This window comes from Pelodiscus sinensis, chromosome 7 (assembly GCF_049634645.1).
Source record: "Pelodiscus sinensis isolate JC-2024 chromosome 7, ASM4963464v1, whole genome shotgun sequence".
NCBI lineage: Eukaryota > Metazoa > Chordata > Testudines > Trionychidae > Pelodiscus > Pelodiscus sinensis.
In genome coordinates, this window is record NC_134717.1 from 37,654,546 (window position 1) to 37,673,609 (window position 19,064).

General features: G+C 37.1%; 1 protein-coding gene across 3 annotated transcripts in view; it reads right to left on the minus strand.

The window, feature by feature from the left end:
• The window catches only part of LOC102458957 (sodium channel protein type 2 subunit alpha-like), a 167,254-nt gene that overhangs the window by 53,581 nt on the left and 94,609 nt on the right, over positions 1-19,064 (minus strand). For all 3 annotated transcript variants that reach the window (XM_075933532.1, XM_075933531.1, XM_075933530.1), the window contains 2 exons: positions 16,267-16,719; positions 900-1,017 (listed from right to left, as the gene is read on the minus strand). In XM_075933532.1, the coding sequence (XP_075789647.1) occupies positions 900-1,017; positions 16,267-16,719 (571 nt within the window). The remainder of the gene's footprint in view (positions 1-899; positions 1,018-16,266; positions 16,720-19,064) is intronic.

Here is a 19,064-nt window from a genome sequence, read left to right on the forward strand (position 1 = left end):
CATACGTGCAACAGGGGCAGCGGACCAGAACTTTAAATTAAAGGGGCCACAGGTGGGGGTTTTTTTGCTCAATAAAAATTTTCCCGGCCCTGGGGGTCGTGAAAAAAAAAAGGTTGAGCACCACTGGTATAAGGCATCTGTTTAGGATGACTGATTGCTACTAATGGATGTAACATCGGTTTCTTGCAGCCAGCAAGTGAAAAGCCATTGATCTTAACACAAATCACATCAAGAATTTGATCAGCCCAAGATGACTCAAGGATCATACCCCTGGATGATAAGCTACTCAGTAGGCTTTTCTTACTAAATATATAAAAAAACCTTTGGTCTTAATGCTGAGAGCTGAAGATTTGAAACTGCTATGTAGTATGTCACCACTCTTAAGAGTTATGGGGGATTTTGGAAGAAATTTTCCTTCTGAAAGTGTTTCACTGGTGAAACTAGTACTGCACCAAACTTAGGTTCCCAAATCTTATGAAATTTCTTTGTTTTCATCACATTTTAGTTTAAGACTTGGTTTTAAATCAGATGTCCTCATAGAACACATCAACTGAAAACTACATATTTAATATTGTTTGAAAGGGAAGATTTCTACTTTTACTGGAGTGACTGAGAGTATAAACTTTATAGACCCAATAATCTTATCTCGAGTTTATCCAAAATGCCTCATTAATGAAAATGGTCACTTCACCGACTGTTAGCAATGGGTAAAGTTAAGTATATGGTTAAAATTTTGGGGGGGGGGGGTCAAGGCCTTGAGAAGGTATCCTAAAATTATGAACAACCTGTCAGCAACCAGCCCTCTTTAGCCCCTTCTGATCTAGCCTAATTTAAGCCTGGAGCATAACTGCATCAGCCTGCACTACTGGGAATTGATAACCAAAATGTTCTTTCCATACCTTCTGTAAAACAGGCCTTTGGTTCAAGTGCTTCTTCTGAGGCAATATCTGCTTTTTCTTCTCCAAGGGAAGCTATATCAATTGTACTACCGTCAGATGAGCTGTAAACATTTAGTTTCTGAAAATAAAACCCACAATATAGATTTTATTTATATCAGTATATTTATTTTGAATTTTAATTAATATTAACCATGCAACATTATGTGCAAGGAACAACAAACATTGGTATATGTGGCCAAAGAAACCTCCAGTCTCCTCCACACATACAACTAGCATTCACACATACAACTAGTAAGTGTGCAAAGAGTGCATCTTTATATTTGTAAACCCTAAGGCATGCGATCACATGAAACTGTAAAATATTTGGAGTAAAAATAGTAAGCAATTATTTTTGAACAAATGCTAGACTGTTAGTGAGTGGCCTTTCTGATATGAGGCCCACTTGAGATTTATCATTTGCTATTGTTTTCCTATTATATTTTGCTCCTGTTACATTTTGTATTCATACAAATTACACTGTGTGCTTCAGGATCATTTAGAAACCTAAAGATGATAGCAGCTTTCATCATAGCAGGCTCTGTAACCATAACATTGAAGATCCTGATGATAGACTATTAGGTTGCCAGCCATCAGGATGAAATTGTTCTCCAGAAAAATCTGGTATATATAAAACATTTGTTGTTATGTTGCTTTTTTCTGACCGGTATAAATTATTTTTAATTTTTTATACTATAAAAAGAAAAAATAAATGACTTTTACTGTAGTTTTTCCTACTATTTCTTGAACGTCAGGGTGATGTAGCTAGAACATTTATTAATGGCTTATAAAATAATTATTCATTTTATTGAATACCCCATCTCACAAAATTAGAAATAGCACAATTTCCCCTAGTGGAAACAATGTAATTTGGCATGTGATTTGGCTACTATGAAAAGCAACTTAAAATATATTGAAAATAAGCATCAATAATATTAACAGAGCATTTTAATTATTAAAATTATTCTCTCACTCTGACTATAAAACAGACCATACTTTGAATGGGACATTTTTCCCAGCATTGTGACCAAACCAACAGACACAACAGAAAGATTTGCACAAACAGAAAAATATGAATTAATAGCTCTTAATTTAAAAACTTTTTTCTTAACCCAGAATCACTGATATGTAATCACGTCTTATGATTTTTCAACAATACCTTTCAGATTTCTGAAATTTCAGAAGGGAAAAAAAGCACATTAATTTAATTTCAATAGCCATTATTTCACATTCTCTTTTGCTAATGCACATGCGTTTTCCTGTGCATTTTGAAACTACTTGTTACTCTGGTACTCATACCTGTCCTGTAAGTAAATAAATACATAAATAAATTTAGAAAAGCTAACAAAGTAACAGTAGTAGTAAAGGAAAGAGTCATAAAACTAATGTCTGAATTTGTGTTCCCCCATTACTGCAAGACCATTTATCCAAAGAAATCAAAAGCCTGTATCCTAATAATTTAAAAAAACATGGAGATGTTCTCAATAGTTAACCTTAGACAAAGTTGAGTACCAAACAAAATTAAAGTAGTTTTCAACATATCATTCTATGCCTTATTGCAATGTCATTACCATTACCATAACATCAGTAATGACTGCAATGATACATAGCTAAATGTATGTAAGGAATGATGTAAGCACACTTAGCACAACAAAAGTCAGTTGTACAGAACTAATATTAATGAATGTATGAAGACTTGTATCATTACAAGAAACTTTCTATACCTGAGAAGTGCTTACAGAAGAGTTAGAGGCATTATTCCAATTCAAGATAATTTTTAAACAAAATTTCATGTAAGAAAACAGACGTAGCAAGCAAATTATATTCATACATTAATTTAAACAAACTATGAAGATAATATTGTCTCCAGGTATTGAAGGATAGCTATGCTTTCAACAGATGTAATTAAGTTACAATATTAGACTATTTAATGGTCAGTCTGTGCTGATGCTCCAGCCTCCTCTGACCACCTGCCCTTAGGACTGGAGCACACAAAAATCTTCAAGCCTGGGCCCCCCTAGGGTCTAGTGTACAAGGGGAATGTGGGGAGTGTCTCTCTCCTCCTCAATTGGGAGACACATCAATGAGATTTTTTTTCTTTTTGGTTGCCACTTGTGTGAAGCCCCCAAAAGATTTTTTTCAGTGGTCAGTGGCCCCCAACCCAAAAAAGTTTCTCCACCCATAGGCTAGGGTATGTTCAATAGAAACCTGATTTACGAAGATATAACAGGATGCCCCAAACCTTTGTAAATATATTGTTTTTCAAATGCTGGGAAAGTTAACTTTGCTGTATTTGTGAGAAGATATAAAGAACTTAATGACAGGGTGTAGAGCAGTGGTGGGCTATCTGCAGCCCACTGGGGCTCCACCTGCAGCCTGAGGATCCCCTGGCAGCCTCTCTCCCCCACATGCCTCTCATGCACTGGGACACGGGAGCCCCACACTCCCTACACATCCCCTCTCCCTCCCAGAACTTTCAGAGCTTAGGAATCATCTGACATACACTCCATCCCCACTCCTCCTCCTTCTCCCTCCATAGTTGGAATGTCACAAATCAGTAGTTCACGGTGATCCAGCTCTGGGAGGGAGAGGGAAGAGCAGGGATGGAGCACAAGTCAGGTGATTTATACACTCCAAAAGTTGTGGGAGAGGAGCAGGTAAGTGTGGGGTTCCTGGACGTGAGAGGCACAAAATGAGGGAGGGTGCACAGGGAGGGCCACAGGTGGAATCCCAGTGAGCCACGGGCTGCTGCAGCCCACACAGGTGAAGGAGAGCCACTCATGCGGCTCACTACAATTTGTGGATGCCCATCACTAGTGTAGAGAAAGGTACTTTGATACCTTTTACTAACACAATTGAATCAGTTATTTCCTATCTGAATATCTGGAATATTGTCTCAACTATTAATATTTATATAATGTAGTATAGGTGCCTATTTCAAATTTTTATAAGAGTATTAATTAAAATTGTAAGCAAACAGCCCAATATCTACCTTTTGTCTACAGTGTTTCTGAAAACTGAAGAAAATACTGTTTCTTTACACTACAGAATTAGATTAAGCTATGGCTTTCATCATTCCACCATGGATAGCATTTATGTAGGAAAATGCTGCAGCAATGACAGGATTATGAACTGGATTATAAAACAAATTAAAAATCTTCAAAAGTACTGATCTATTGTTTTTAAAAAGTAGAAAGTAAAATGAGAGTCGTGAAACTGTGTTGTCATAGTATATTATCTATTCACACCATTTAGCAGAAAATAATTACAACCTTATATAAATTTCCTGTCACTGGAACTGTGAGTTGCTCATTTAACTACTTTAATAGATAATGTTGAATTAAAGACAGATAATTCAGGATCTCAAGCATCAACACAGGACAAGATAAATAATCATAATTATAAAGAGTATATCTATGTACATGATATTTGAGTTTAATTTATGATAAATTAATGCTAGAGAGATTACTACTTAAATGTGGGTGGTGTCTTGATTAACCCTTATTCACCAAAATAGCATACAAACATATTCTATGTAATAAGTATTGGTATAAACTGTTTTTGCACCACAGATGGCTTTATGGCTGACTTGCTTTCCTTTCTGTGGAGACAGGATGGAATAAGCCTTTTTGATTACTGTGTTTGTTACAAAAGAAGTGAGATATGATACATATAATTAATAATGAAATACTTATGTTATGCGAACATTTCTCAGATATACAGCTATAGTTGTAGAGCCTCAGAGTTATGAATACTAGTGTTACAAACTGACCAGTAAACCACAAACACACAGTCCTAGGCCACCAGAGACAATACAGTATTTTGTTAAATGTTTAATAACAGTTTGTAAAAGGTAGGAAAACTGGGTTTGTATTTGTTTCAGTTTAAATTAAGATGGTTAAGTGGCATTTTTCTTCTGTAAATTTTCAACGTTGTATTAAGTCTATATTCAGTTTTGAAATATACTTTTGAAAACAACCACCATAATGTTTGCTCAGATGTACAAACATTTCAGAGGTGTATGTAACTCTGAGGTTCTACCATACTAACAACGTAAAGTAACAAACAGAGCACAACATTCCTATATCATGTGAAGAAACAAAGTCAGACTTTCGGTACTGATTGATAATTGAACCAAATAGCTTTTAGGGATGTAAGAAGTTAACTGGTTAACTAGTTACCTGGTAAGCAGGTGGCTTATTAGCCTGCATACTAGGTAACTGGTTAATTGGCTGGTGGGATGCTGGAGCAGCCCCTGCCACCTGTGGACATAGTGCCACCAGGCCATAGTAGCCACCCTCCCAATTAACCAAATCATTTAACTTGTTAACTCTTTTAGGCAGTTTTTACATCCCTATTTGCTTTGCTTTCTATGGATTTTACATAGGGCTAACTATTACTGCAGAACATGCTTGTAATTAGGTGGTCTAGGAACTGTAGGTAACTAGCATATATTGCTGCCCATGTGGTTTATAGATACATGGGGTCATACCACTCGAAGTTACCAGGAGTAGGGTCTGCTTAAAAGCAATGCTCTCTAGTTTCAAAAAGTAAGGAAGAATGTTTTCTCATCTAATGTTTTCCATGCTCTTACTCAAAATGTAGCATAACAACATATAAAGCCTCTATGTTGAAATATACCATCACTTTTCTTAATGCTTTAATCTTTAACTTTGCCTCACTGTTTGTAGCATGGAGAAATAGCATATATGATGAGAAACCAAATATTCATGTGTTTTAATTTCCAAAAAGTCTTGCTAATATTCCCATTTCATAAAGATAAGTATTCTTTCTGAACATTTCACACATTAGCTAGGTCCTCTATCTTAGCATAGTTAGTTCATAAACATTTGCCTTCACATTAGAAGGGTCAGGAAAATGTGTGTAAATTTCTTGTCTGAACGGAATCCTAATTTTTACAGGATATGGTGGTTAATCCCCATACAGAATACAACTATTCATTAAAGGTTTTAACTAATTTCTGTTTAAATAATCAGATGAATATATTTACATCAAACACTTTAAAGAATTCTTTATTTTTATGAATTTGTTCACACAACTGTTGCCATTAATGTCAGCACTTATTAATAGTCACCATATAGTGGTTCCCAAGAGTCTGGAAACTGAATTCTTACCTTAGAATAAGGAGCAACAGGGTGGAGTAGTTTAAATGAAGGCTATTTAAATAACCTGAATTTATTTTCAATCAGATTGAGCCTTTGTAAAATTAATCTGAAAATCTGTGGCATTGCAAATTAAGATTAAAATATATGATGTAAATAGTGACTTTTTTTAAGAAGTGTAACTGCTAACAGAATCTTTTATTTGAATTTACACAACTGCTATATGAAAACCTCACAAACTGAAAATTAATCCTATAAACATTAAAACAGTTTGGCTAGGTCTATACTCGTGGCTTCTTGCACAAGTATTATGCAAATGAGGCTAAGCGTGGAATATCACCAAGCCTCATTTGCATACCTAATGAGCCACCATTTTTTTCAGAAGAGGCTCTTGAGCAAGAAGGTGCGTCTACACTGCCCCTTCTTGCGCAAGAAAAACCCTCTTGCACAATGCTGAAAAGTAATAGGTGTAACAGCATTGCATAAGAGGGTTTTTCTTGTGCAAGAAGGGGCAGTGTAGACGCTCCTTCTTGTGCAAGAGCCTCTTCTGAAAAAAATGATGGCTCATTAGGTATACAAATGAGGCTTGGCAATATTCCACGCTTAGCCTCATTTGCATATTACTCACGCAAGAAGTCACGAGTGTAGACATAGCCTATACTGTGTATTGTTTTCCTCACATCAGTAATGCCATTAACAACACCAGTCGTTACACTGATGTTTAGCCCTCCTTAATCTAGAGGATGGTGCCTGCAATGGGGGGAAAGGAAACTATTTAAAATGGGAAATATATATCCAGGGGTTCCCAGAAGAAATGCTAAGGACCCTTCCAGAGAAATACAATAATATACTGTAAGTGGAAACAGAAATGGCACACTTAGGGTATGTCTAGACTACATGGCTCCGTTGACGGAGCCATGTAGATGAATTTACTAGACATAGCGAAATGAAGTGGTGATTTAAATAATTGCTGCTTTACATCAAAATGGCCACCGCGCTGTGCCAATCAGCAGATTGTGGGCACAGAGTGGTAGTCTAGACAGGGATCAGCCAACCCCAGCACCCTTTGTCGTCAGATCCTTTATGCTTCATGAAACAAGGCTTACAGGATCTGACGACAAAGGGTGCTGGAGTTGGCTGATCCCCGTCTAGACTACAGCGCTGTGCTGACAATCAGCTGATCGGCACAGCGCGGTGGCCATTTTGATGTAAATGAAGCGGCGATTATTTAAATCGCCGCTTCATTTTGCTATATGTAGTAAACTCATCTACATGGCTCCGTTCACGGAGCCATGTAGTCTAGACACTCTTAGGGTTTGTGTGCATTGGAAATTGAGCAACAAGGATTTTGTCATTCACAGGGGTTTAAACCTTTGACAAAAGCTTTGATGCAGCAAGTACTAGTGAAAACAATGCAAAGCAAACACCACTCATAGGGGCTGGAAGGTTTTTGTTAGCAGAAGTGCCAACAAAAGGTGTTTACACTGCCTGACTTATAGCAACACAGCTGTGTTGCTAAAGCTGTATAGTGTAGACACACCCTCAGAACGCCTCTCTTTCTCTCTCCTCTTTAGAAAATATTCCAAGGGAGGACAGTCTTACTTATTCAGAACACTGTATTTTCTGAGGAAAATACTTTTTCTACTTAAAACATTGAGCTGCTATCACAGGCAGTTTCTAATTGATGAGACTAAATGGAAAGACATGACACAAGTGAACCATTTATTTACTTAGAATCAGAATTTGCCACCCTGAGCAGTACTTTACACCATCTTTTAGCCTAATAGCTAAATAAGGTACTAATCAATATAGGTAAATGTAACTGAATTGGGCCTTCAGATAGAAATATTCAATTGATACATTTCTTGAACATTTTGATGAAAGAGCTAGAGCACTATCTCTATAAGACATGTTGTAAGACATTTTCCACGCTAAAAGAATCAGATATAGGATTTTTAATGACACAGCCAACCATATACAAGTACTCACAAAACCCACTCTCAAAAGCTAAGTAAACTGCAGTCAAAAAATGTTATGAAGTAGGGATGTAAAATCCTGTTTAAAATGTTAACCTGTTAAACTATATGTTGACTGGTTAACTGGCGCACAGCTGTGCACACTGTGGGTGGGAGGGCTTCTCCAGCCTGATCTGGCGCTGGTTAACCGGTTACCCTGGTTAAACGCTTATCAGGTAACCGGTTAACTCTTTACATCCCTATTATGAAGAGATATATCTATTTACCAATGTAACTTCAACAAACAAGATTAACAAGAGAAAGATGGCAAGTAATTAGGAGTTTAATATTAAAAACCCAAATGTTTGTCAAGAAAAGAATTGCAAAGCTATAATTTATAATTTCACAATTCATTACTTGGATTCCTCTGCATAACTGGCATAATTCACCTATCACCACCACTGGGAGGTCCAGAGCTGGGTAAAGCTGCCCACTAAAGGATGAGACCAAATAAGGAGACACTTAGGAAAGGAGTTGCATAGAAATCTTCCTTTACTGGTGCTTCCATAAAGCCCCAAATTAGAAATTAAAGTGAATCTTTGTAAAATATTGTTTTGCACCTGCAGATGTGAATCAAGACCATTATCTTCTACATATACTGGATTAGACTTCTACTTTATAGATTTTGTCAATGTTGATCAATCTTAATTAGATTTATTAAAAATCCAGTAATGCAAAAATGCCAGATTTATAGAACTATTTAGTAAATGTATCAATTACAATGGTAACTGTTGGATTATCTGGATCGGTATTCACAAACAATTTTCAGCTACAGCCATAAAGTTATACTCTCCCTAAGAAGAATGTACGTGTTGGTAAACTTCAGATCTTTGCACTAATTACAGGAAGGATCTCACTTACTTAAGAATGCTCCAGAACACAAAGTTTCACATAATACACAAAACCCTGCCCTCCCACCTTGCTTCACCAGTGCGGCTGGATTTCATACTATGGCCTACTTTAGTGCATCCCTCAACCAAAATTGTTCTAAGACTTCTTTAAAAGGCAGTAAGTGGTCAGTTCTATACATGCTGGCTCCTGAATTCCATTCCCACTGTCCGAGTCAGAACAACAACAATGGCTGCCCGTCGCAGGAGAGCCATAGCCTGTCATACATCTAAGGCTGGTATAGGGGGCTCTGTCTTTGAGGCAGAGCACTTCCCATATAAGGGCATGTAAATTACTGATCTTCCCCTGCTCGCTCCACCCACTGCAGTGAAAGATCAGCCAATGAGCTGACTTGTGGTCAGGCATGCTCACTCCACCCACTGCGGCAAAAACCAACCTATGGGATGATAAGTCCTCAGGCAATAAAACAGGCAGCTGAACCCTCTCACACTGGGGATCACATCGTGTCAACGCCTGGCCTGATCACCCAGTCGCCTTGCACCCCCCGCTCTCGAGTCTGTTTGAGCATACCTCGAGTTGGTCGACCTGAGTGGAGACAGTTTAGGAGCATGTGGCTGGTACTCGTGTTCCTGCTGTCTTCAGAATCGGTATAACCCCTCTCCCCCGCGATTATCCCTATCCCAATTGATTTTTGAGTTCCCCTCATTGCTTATCACGTAACAGTAGTTTAAGAGTTATTGTGTTAGTTCTTTTAATAGTGGTTGTTAAGGTTCTTAACTGTTTTTTGTGTAATATAGTGTAAATAGTTAGACTTATGAACAACACCAGTGTGAATTCAAGTGTTTCTAACCCCTGGGCAGTTATTGGGAATTATTATGATTTAGAAAAGCCTCAGGGAATTGTTTTATATTGTTTGATGGTTTGTTTGTTTTTCATTCTGATGATTATCTGGCGACTACGCATGTGATTAGGTGCCAGAGTCATCATCAAAATAAAATCAGTTTTTATTTTTTAAACCCCCAGTCGTGGTCCCATTCTTTCCGGCATCCCTTCGAACCTTGTGTTTTGCGGGGACTGACACCCACAAAAATCCTTAAAAGTTACAATTGAGATTCTCTCTATATTCAACATAAACCAAAAGGGTGAGTGCACAGAAGTTCTGCAGGATTGTACAACCAAAGGCTATGAGCACAATTCTAAATTGTACTTAAAGTTCCATCAAATGGCAGCAAATGAAATTTCCCCACCATTATGGAAAGGATGAATGAGGGGGGCACATAGCTGGGTGTGCTGTTTTGTGCTGTGTCTTCAACTATTGTTATATTATCAGAATTTTAGGGGCTTTGACCTACAACCTTTTTTCCTGACTCTTACATATTTGCTTATAACTTAATTCAATCTCATTCTCAAAATTATTTATAATTTGTATTATTGTAGTGCCTAGGAATCCTAACCATTGACCAAGATACCATTGTGCTAGGTACCACACAAACACAAACACATTGTTTCTATGTTCACACTCAGGGATGATGACAAACAAAACGAAGATGGATGTTTTCGTAGAGACTTAGGTTTTGATCTTGCAAACATTTTTATACTTGCCCAACTTGGTGTGCTGTGCATCTCTCTGAGCTCAGTGAGACTACCTACATACATAAAGTTAGGCAAGTGTGTAAATGTTTGCAAGACTGGGGCCTTATTCCTAAATTTTTTCTTAAAAGAGAAAACTACGTGTTAAATTATAAAAGTTAAAGCAACTAAAAAAATTCAACATATACTACCAAAATGTAAGCAGATTTTAGCAATTAAATAATTAACATAAGGAAAAATATTTACTTAAATATGCATTACAGGAATGAATATGATCCGAATGTTTGTAATTTAAAGATATCTAAAAACTGTTAATACAAAGTTAAACAATTTCAAATATATTTTAAAAAAAATGATAATCTCTTATTTAGCATTCTTGTCACTTTATAATCCATTTTTTTTAAAGAACCTACAAAGCATGCATTTTTATATCCCTGAAGTGTGATACATTAAGTACCAAGACGATGTAACAAGAGAAAGATAATCAAAAAATGTTGGGGTTGCCCCCGACCATGCTGTGATATGAGTCACATGACTCAGCTTACAGAGCAGCTGTGCATGTTTCTCCAGTATTGCAATGGATGGCGGGAAGGAATATATTACAGCTGAGAAGCATGCAGTCAATATTTATTTAAAAAGTGATTATATATGTATGATTTTTTAGGTAACCTGTGTAAGAGTGCTGACCCGTAGCTTTGCCTGGTTAAAAAGCACCAGAGCTGCATTCTTGATTGATCCACGTTCAATCTACTCCTGTGAGAAGTAAGAATGGTAGGAAATGAAGTTCAAAATACAATACCATCATTTTTTGTGTGCTGGAAACAGTTCAAATATGGCTTCCAAAATATTTAACAATACATTTTTTATCTATGTTACAAATATTCAAAACATAAAATTTACACATTGGGTGATTAGTGACTTCTGCAGACATATATATACAAAGACATATTTAAAGAAATAATATCGGCAGACTGACACTGATAAATGTACCTTAGACTCAATAGATTTAAAAATTATGACATACCTACGTCTATATTGTTTGCAAACATTTTCAGAACATCAGCAAGTGCTACACACTAGGTCTTTAAAAAATAAATCATTTTATTCTTTCATTTCTCACCATTTTATTCTATTCACTACAACTGTATTTAATACACAGTTTCTGAAAGTGACCACAGAACAGTCACAAGAGACCAAATTCAAAACCTCAGGTATTAATTTTGCCTATTACCATATTTAGTATGCAACTGCATTTTTAAATTATGTAATTGATAGAAAAACATGTAAATACAAAATTTAATTCTATAGTATAACAAATGAAGAAGACAGTTAAAATGAAAGTCTATACCTATCGCTATATCAGTGATCCTCTAATGCATTGTCTCTTTCACAATAAATAGTCTGCTGTTGCAAATCAGATAAAAACAAGGCAAAACCCCTCTTTCATAGGAACCATCCAGTAGCATGGAGCTACCAAAACTCCTCCTATGGAACCTACTCTCTGCCATCCGAGTATGTAGTGTTACAGGAAAAAAGATATGTAGGTTGGACATCTCTGCACTCTGTGTGCCAGATGTGACATAATATTTCCGTAAACTCTGACTAAAAGACAACCTATTTCCTTATTTATTGAAAGCATATTGCGTATAGAAGATATGATTCAGTGAATGTGTGTGTCTCATCGGCCACTCTGATTATCCGAGTCAATTTCCTCGATCTGACTAAATTAAAAGAAAAGCAGATAATAGCACTTAAGAGTAGCTTACATATGTTTAAACTTGAATATCAGTGGAGAGCAGCTCTGGAATTTGTTACCCAAAATACAAAAGGTGGTTAATTATGACCTGTGCAGTGGCGTAGGAAAACAATTTCCACAGTGCAGTTATCAAATTTAATAAAATGACATCAGCACGATATCATTACACCTGAAAATATCCAACACTCCTTCCAAGAAAACACTAACCAATATCTAACAAAATCCATGTTAATAATATATAATATAGTTTAATTTATGTAGCACCTAAAACTAAAACATTCTAAACACCATAAAAATATAGTATAGTTAAAATATTAACATGTGTTATAACTTTTAAAAATAAAAAGGTCTTTGGTAATTCCAAAGGGGTAATGACTTGATACTTTTCATGCAGGGGTACTGTATCTTGGAGGGTAAAAGTGGAAGGAGCAAAATTATAGGCCCTTTTAATTTTATATGACCATAAATTAAAACACACATTTTCATTTGAGATGTGAAGATGATACACCTGGTGTCATATGCCCCATAAAATATATAGAACAAGTCAAGTTACGGTAATGAATATAATAATATATCATCACTGTGCGCTAAATCACAAGTAAATAATAGAAACATGTACAAAACCTTTCATTGTTTAGTCTTTCAAATTACAGGACTACACCTTGATACAGCAAATGTATTTAAAAAACTTGTTTTAAAAGAGCACAAACTATTTTTACATAAAAAATCATTAGATTAAAATAATCTGTGATCCACAAATACTTGAAGTCAAAGATTTTAGAGTACCATGGTTAAATCTGGACAATTGTGTTCATCAGTTCAGAGCTGGTGCACATGACAGGCAAGAAATTATTTTAATAGTTTTTATTGCTATTTGTCATTCTTACCTAAAATTGTATTGAAGATATTCCAATTATAATATTTGTTTTCTTTCAAATATTTTTTCAGGTATAACACTAGGAACAGAAAAGCTGATAATCAAATACTGAAAAAGCAGCTCTAGTTCATTGTAAATCATTGATGCTGTCATTGACTCCAACTGACCTCACAGGGCTTCAGATTAAATCCATAGAGCAAAAGTTTTAATAATTTTCAAGTGTTTTAAATACATTAAATTATTTTTTTAAGTGATAACCTTGTTGACTTCATTGGATAATGGGAAGCAACAACACACAAAATTGGTTTCTATTCTAAGGGCTAGAGACAGAACTTTGTATTTTCTACTCCAGTCCTTATGTACTGTGGGAGAAAAGGCTGAAGTACATTATAGTGATGTTAACTATCGTGCATTTGTGTAAACAAGTAACTTGCTTAAAATTTTAGTGATTACACATTTACAAATGGGGCGAGAGGAGGTGGGAGCTTGTGCCAGCTGCCCATGAGCAATGACTTTCACCTACTTCCCTTCCCACGCTGCCTCTGATAAAGAGGCAGCAGCGCATGGGGCAGGCGGCTCCACGAGAGCCAATATGCATGGGGAGCCGGCTTGGAAGCTGCTTCCCATGTGTACCGGCTCCTGCCTGCTCCATTTTCCCCTATGCTGCTACCTGTCTATCAGAGACGGCAGCAAAGGGGGAGGAGGGAGGGTTGGGGTAGGCAACTCCACAGAAGCCAGCATGCACAGATCGGCTCCCACCTCCCCCCCTTGCTGCCTCTGATACAGAGGCAGCAAGGAATGGGCACATGTAGCTGTTAGTATTAACTGATAAACCCAGGCTTATCGGTTAATTGTGTAATTGACTATACACTAACATTCCTAGTATGTTACTGCTCATCATAACCAATATTACTTGAAAACGTCACTGCAGGGAGCGCTGAGGAGCCAATATGCCTGCCCTTAGAGCAGGGCTACTCAACTTTGGAAGCCCCGGGGGCCACAATAATACTCACAGCACATGCCGAGGGCTGCAACTTAAGTGTGGTTGCATATATATGCAAATATATATGCAAATAGCTTCTTTCACACTGATGGGTATGAACACAAAGATTAAGGCAAGACTACACAACACACAGGCCCTATTTAAGTCAGTTCTGTTGATATTAATAAAAATTAAAAAATATTTACCCGATTTCTACCCAAATGGCAACATTTTTCATGAGCAATGACAGTCCAGAAAATTTAACTACTAAAATGCATCTCAATAGAAGACCATTTTATTGACTATTTTTTTGTTTTGGCTCCCACCCAAGGGCTGCATGTTGAGCCCCATGTAAACCCAAACTGCACTGCAGGCCACAAAGAAATAGGCCACATGTTGAGTAGCTCTACTCTAGAGGATATCACAGTGATAAGGGATAATCAATTTGTATTTGTCAAGAACAAGTCAAGCCACGCCAACCTAATTTCCCTTGCTTTGTCCTAATGTAGACGTAGAATCAGTAGACATACTCTAGTCTTATTTTAACAAAACTATTTGACACAGTTCCTTGTAACAGTCCCATAAACAAATTAGGTAAACAATGTCTAGATGAAATTACTATAAGGTGAGTACAAAAACTAGTTGAAAGACCATTTTCAGAGTGGTTATCAATGTCTCACTGTCGAAATGGGAGGACATATATAACAGAATCATGCAGGGATCAGTCCTGGGTCCAAAAGTATTCAATATTTTTATTAATGACTTGTACAGTAGAGAGGAAGATCTGTGGATGACACCAAGTTGGGAGGATGGCCAGCATTTTTTCAGTGAGGATTAAAAGTCAAAATGACCTTGATAAATTGAAGAACTGGTCTGAAGGCAAGAAGATGAAACTCAAATTTCAAATTATAATATTTAAGAAGGACAAATCAAATGCACAAATGTAACTACATGGCAAAGTGGTAAGTACTGCTAAAAGAGATCGGTGGGGGGGGGGGGTTGTAGTGGATAGCAAATTGAATGAACATCAACCATGTGCTACCATGGGAAAAAGAAAAAAGTGTAATTCTGCAGCATGTTGTATACAAGACATAGATGGAATGGTTTTGCTCTACTCAGCACTGAGCTGAAGTACTGTGCCCAGTTTTGTGTGCCTCATTTCAGGAAAGATGTACACAAATTGAAAAGAATCCAGAGAAGAAGAACAAAAATTATTCAAGAATTGGCTTACGAGGAAAGGTTTTTTAAAAAACCTGGGCATAATTAATCTTGAGAAAAGAAAACTGAGGCAGGACCTGGTAACAGTCTTCAACAGGAGGACAACTTCAAAAATGTTTGAAAAGGTCACAGGCCTCCTCAGAAGGGGCGGAACCTTTAAATAGCAGGCGATGAAAGGGCCCACACCTCCCAGGCTTCACGTTAACAGGGGGTGGGACCTGCAAGCCCTTTCAATGCCTGTTATTTAAAAGGGCTTGCTGCTTCCAGCTTCACTGCTAGCAGGTTGCCTGGGAGCTGGGGACACTAAAGCCCTTTCAACTGTTTTCACGCCTTCCCCGTGGCTGTTGCCTAGTGACCATGGAGAAGGCACGAGCCCTTTAAACAGAAGCAGTTGAAAGGACTTGCGCATTTCGGCTCTCTGGCAACACATTAGGGGGTAGGGCCAGAAAGTGCTGCATGGGCCAGATAAAAGAGCTAGGCGGGCCAGATCCAACCCACTGACAGACTCTTGTCCACTCCTGGTCTTCAAGCATTTTAAGGGCTGTTAAAAAGAGGAAGATGATCAGCTCCTCTCCATGTCCACTAAATGTAGGATACGAATTAATCATCTTAATCTGTAGCTAGAGAATTTTAGGTTAGATATTAGGATAACTTTCCTACTATAAGGATAATTAAATCTTGGAAAAGGTGCAAAGGGAGGTTGTAGAACCACAAATCATTGAATATTTTAAAGAATGGGTTAGGCAAATATCTTTCAGGAATGGTCTAGATATACTTGGTCCTGCTTCCATGCAGGAGAAGGAGTAAGATGAACTTGAGGCATGCAAAAAACAATGTAAGCTATAACATGAAAGAGTAAAATTGATGACAAAATTGAAGGCAACTCATATACTTATTGGTATAAATATTATCAAGTCCTACCTCTTTGCTTTCCTCTAGCTCTGATTCACTGCTAAACTCTTCTGTATTTAAATGTTCAAAATCCGATTCCCCAACAGCAATTGGTACAGTCACAGTAAGGCTTGGGTTGTGTATGAATGATGCAAAATCATGGTTGCCTTTAACACCAATGCTTCCATTCTCATCTTTGCGATTATCCAGAGTTCTGTTCATTTCAGCTACAGTACAGTTGGAAGTGCAGTTGTCTTCCCTGTTGTTTAGCTGACTCACTGATTTTATTTCATCTACATCTTTTAGTCCTCTCATGAAGATTTTTTGGGCACATTCACGTGCTTTTCTTTTCACATAATCTATACCCCTCTGAATCCTTGCCATAGCAATCTGAAGATTGTTTGTTTCATTATCATCATCAGTAGCAGTAAGGTTGTCTGAACTAAATGAGCTCAGCAGCAAGGCCAAAAACAGGTTCAGTACCTAAAAACAAAGAGACACTGCTAGATCTTTCCTCTCTCTTTTTTGTATTAATAAAAATTACTTTTAAGCATACTTCTTTCATATTACTGATAAATATTTTAGGGTGTGCAGTGATTTTCCAATAACAGAACAGTTGTATGTCTAAATTAGGGATGTAAAATCCTGTGTAAAATGTTAATTGGTCCTGTGCACATAAATTAAAAAAGAAAAAAAAACATGATCCTTTTCAACTTACGGCCCTCCATATTAATGTAAATTTTTTTAAATGTTTTTGTGTCCACACACTAATAGTCTTGGTATTTTCTTAATCCTATTATACCATGTGCCTTATGCCACAAAATGCATTAAACTTCATGAAACAAACAAATAAAGACCATTAGAAAATGAAACTGGATAATAATATAGACTGCTGTTCTAAATAAAACAAATGATGTACAAAAGGGCAGGAAATCTGTAATTGCAAGTATTAGTGCTAACTATCACCAGTTCTTTTGATGAAACACAAATGTTTAGAACTATGAAATCTCGAATAGAATTATAGGGAAATTAATTTATATAAATATTAAGTGGAATATTTTGTCTTCTCTTGATTTATTTAATGTAGGAAAACAGTTTAGTTTTGTTTAGCTTTGAGCAATTTTGGCCCAAGAAGGAGAAACAAAAAAAGCACATTAGGCATGCCCATTGATTCATATACAAATATCCAGGAATGTTTATACTACCATTACACCTCTCCAAGACTTTTCATGACATTTAACTGGTAATCTGGCATGCCTGTTGATCTTTTCCCAGACAAAAACTATATTAAACTGGAATTAAAGTGATAGTACATATCTGTAACAATGATAAACACGCATTACAAGCATGCTACAATTACCCCCAAAACCTGTGTCCAAACTCCAGAGAGTTAAGGTTAAAGCTTAAAGAAATTCATCCAGGTTAATGTATGGAAATGCACAACAACCTTGCCTTTGCCTAAGTAAAATCAAGATGAAGAAACACTCACACACACAAACCTTAATCTGATTTTAAAATTCAGTTTCATGTAATCACATGGTTACCACATGGCATCATTAACAGTTTGGAAAAAGACAGAGGCTTATGGGCTTGATCCAAAATCCACTGAAGGCTGCAGTGAGCTATGGATCATGCGTGTAAAGCTACATTTCTCTTTCCTACTAAAAATACATTTGCAAAACCAGAAGCATCTTTCTTTTGATTCTGATGACAGAGAAGTTTTTATCTTCTTTGGGATTTAACAAAGTAATGTGGTAGCTGAACAAGGAAAATAACCTTTTCAATTTCCTTGTTGCAAAAATTGTTATAGTTTATAATCCCATTTTTGTCTGAATAACTGTCCTGCACCTTTAAGCATGGGTGTGTGTATTTGACTGACTGGTCTAATGAAGGAAATAGGACTTTATGGCTGGGGGTGGGGGAAGATGAAAACTGCTGCACAAGGGTCCGCATGGTTGCTGACTCATCTCCGAGTAATGCAGAGTTTAAAACCGGCAGCTCTATGCCTGAAGCCTTCTTTTTACATGGAGCAGGATGAATCAAGGATATACCCTCTCCACCTTTTTAAGTGGTAAAATACCAGGCTTTATCAAGACCTGCTGTGGGCATTATGCTAGCTGTTCCTTTTACAGGAGGGCTGAGAAGGAATTTTTCTCTTACCACCATATTAGCTTGAGTGCAGTTGGGGTTTTTGCTTTGTCCACAGCAGGTTCAACAAGGGCTCTGTTCATGCATGTCATGAAGAGTGGTAGGTCATATATCACTACTCATCATTTAAGTGTAGGATAAATGTCCAGTGCAGGTGCTCCAGAGGAAAAGTATACAGTGACTAGATAAATAGCTTGGAAAAGGACTTAAAGAGGTGTCCATTAAAGGAACAGAGGGCATTTGGGTATTGGTATGGTAGGGAGCCAACCTCCCATTCTTATAGCATTACTTAATCTTCCTATGAGGCGGGTGGATGGTATGGTCCTAGAAATAAATTTGCTAGAGGGACCTGGATGGGGAAAAGATGGGGAGGTGGTAAAAGCCCGCTGGATATTTACAGAATGGACATAGGGTTACTTGCACTGTACCTTTTTATCTGCCAGGTAGTCCCAGACATCTGATTATAACATTGAAGCCTGATTAAACCCATGGCAAAGGGTTCCTGTCCTTTCAGTATAGCTAGACAAAAGCAATTTGCAGCTGCATTACTACATGCAGGCATGTGTGTCTATGCATGTATTCTGTATCCCTAAATTTAAAAAAACCCATCACTTTTTGGAGATCTTTTCATGTCAGCCATCACAATGATAAATTGGAATTGTCTGTAGGCATATTAAATT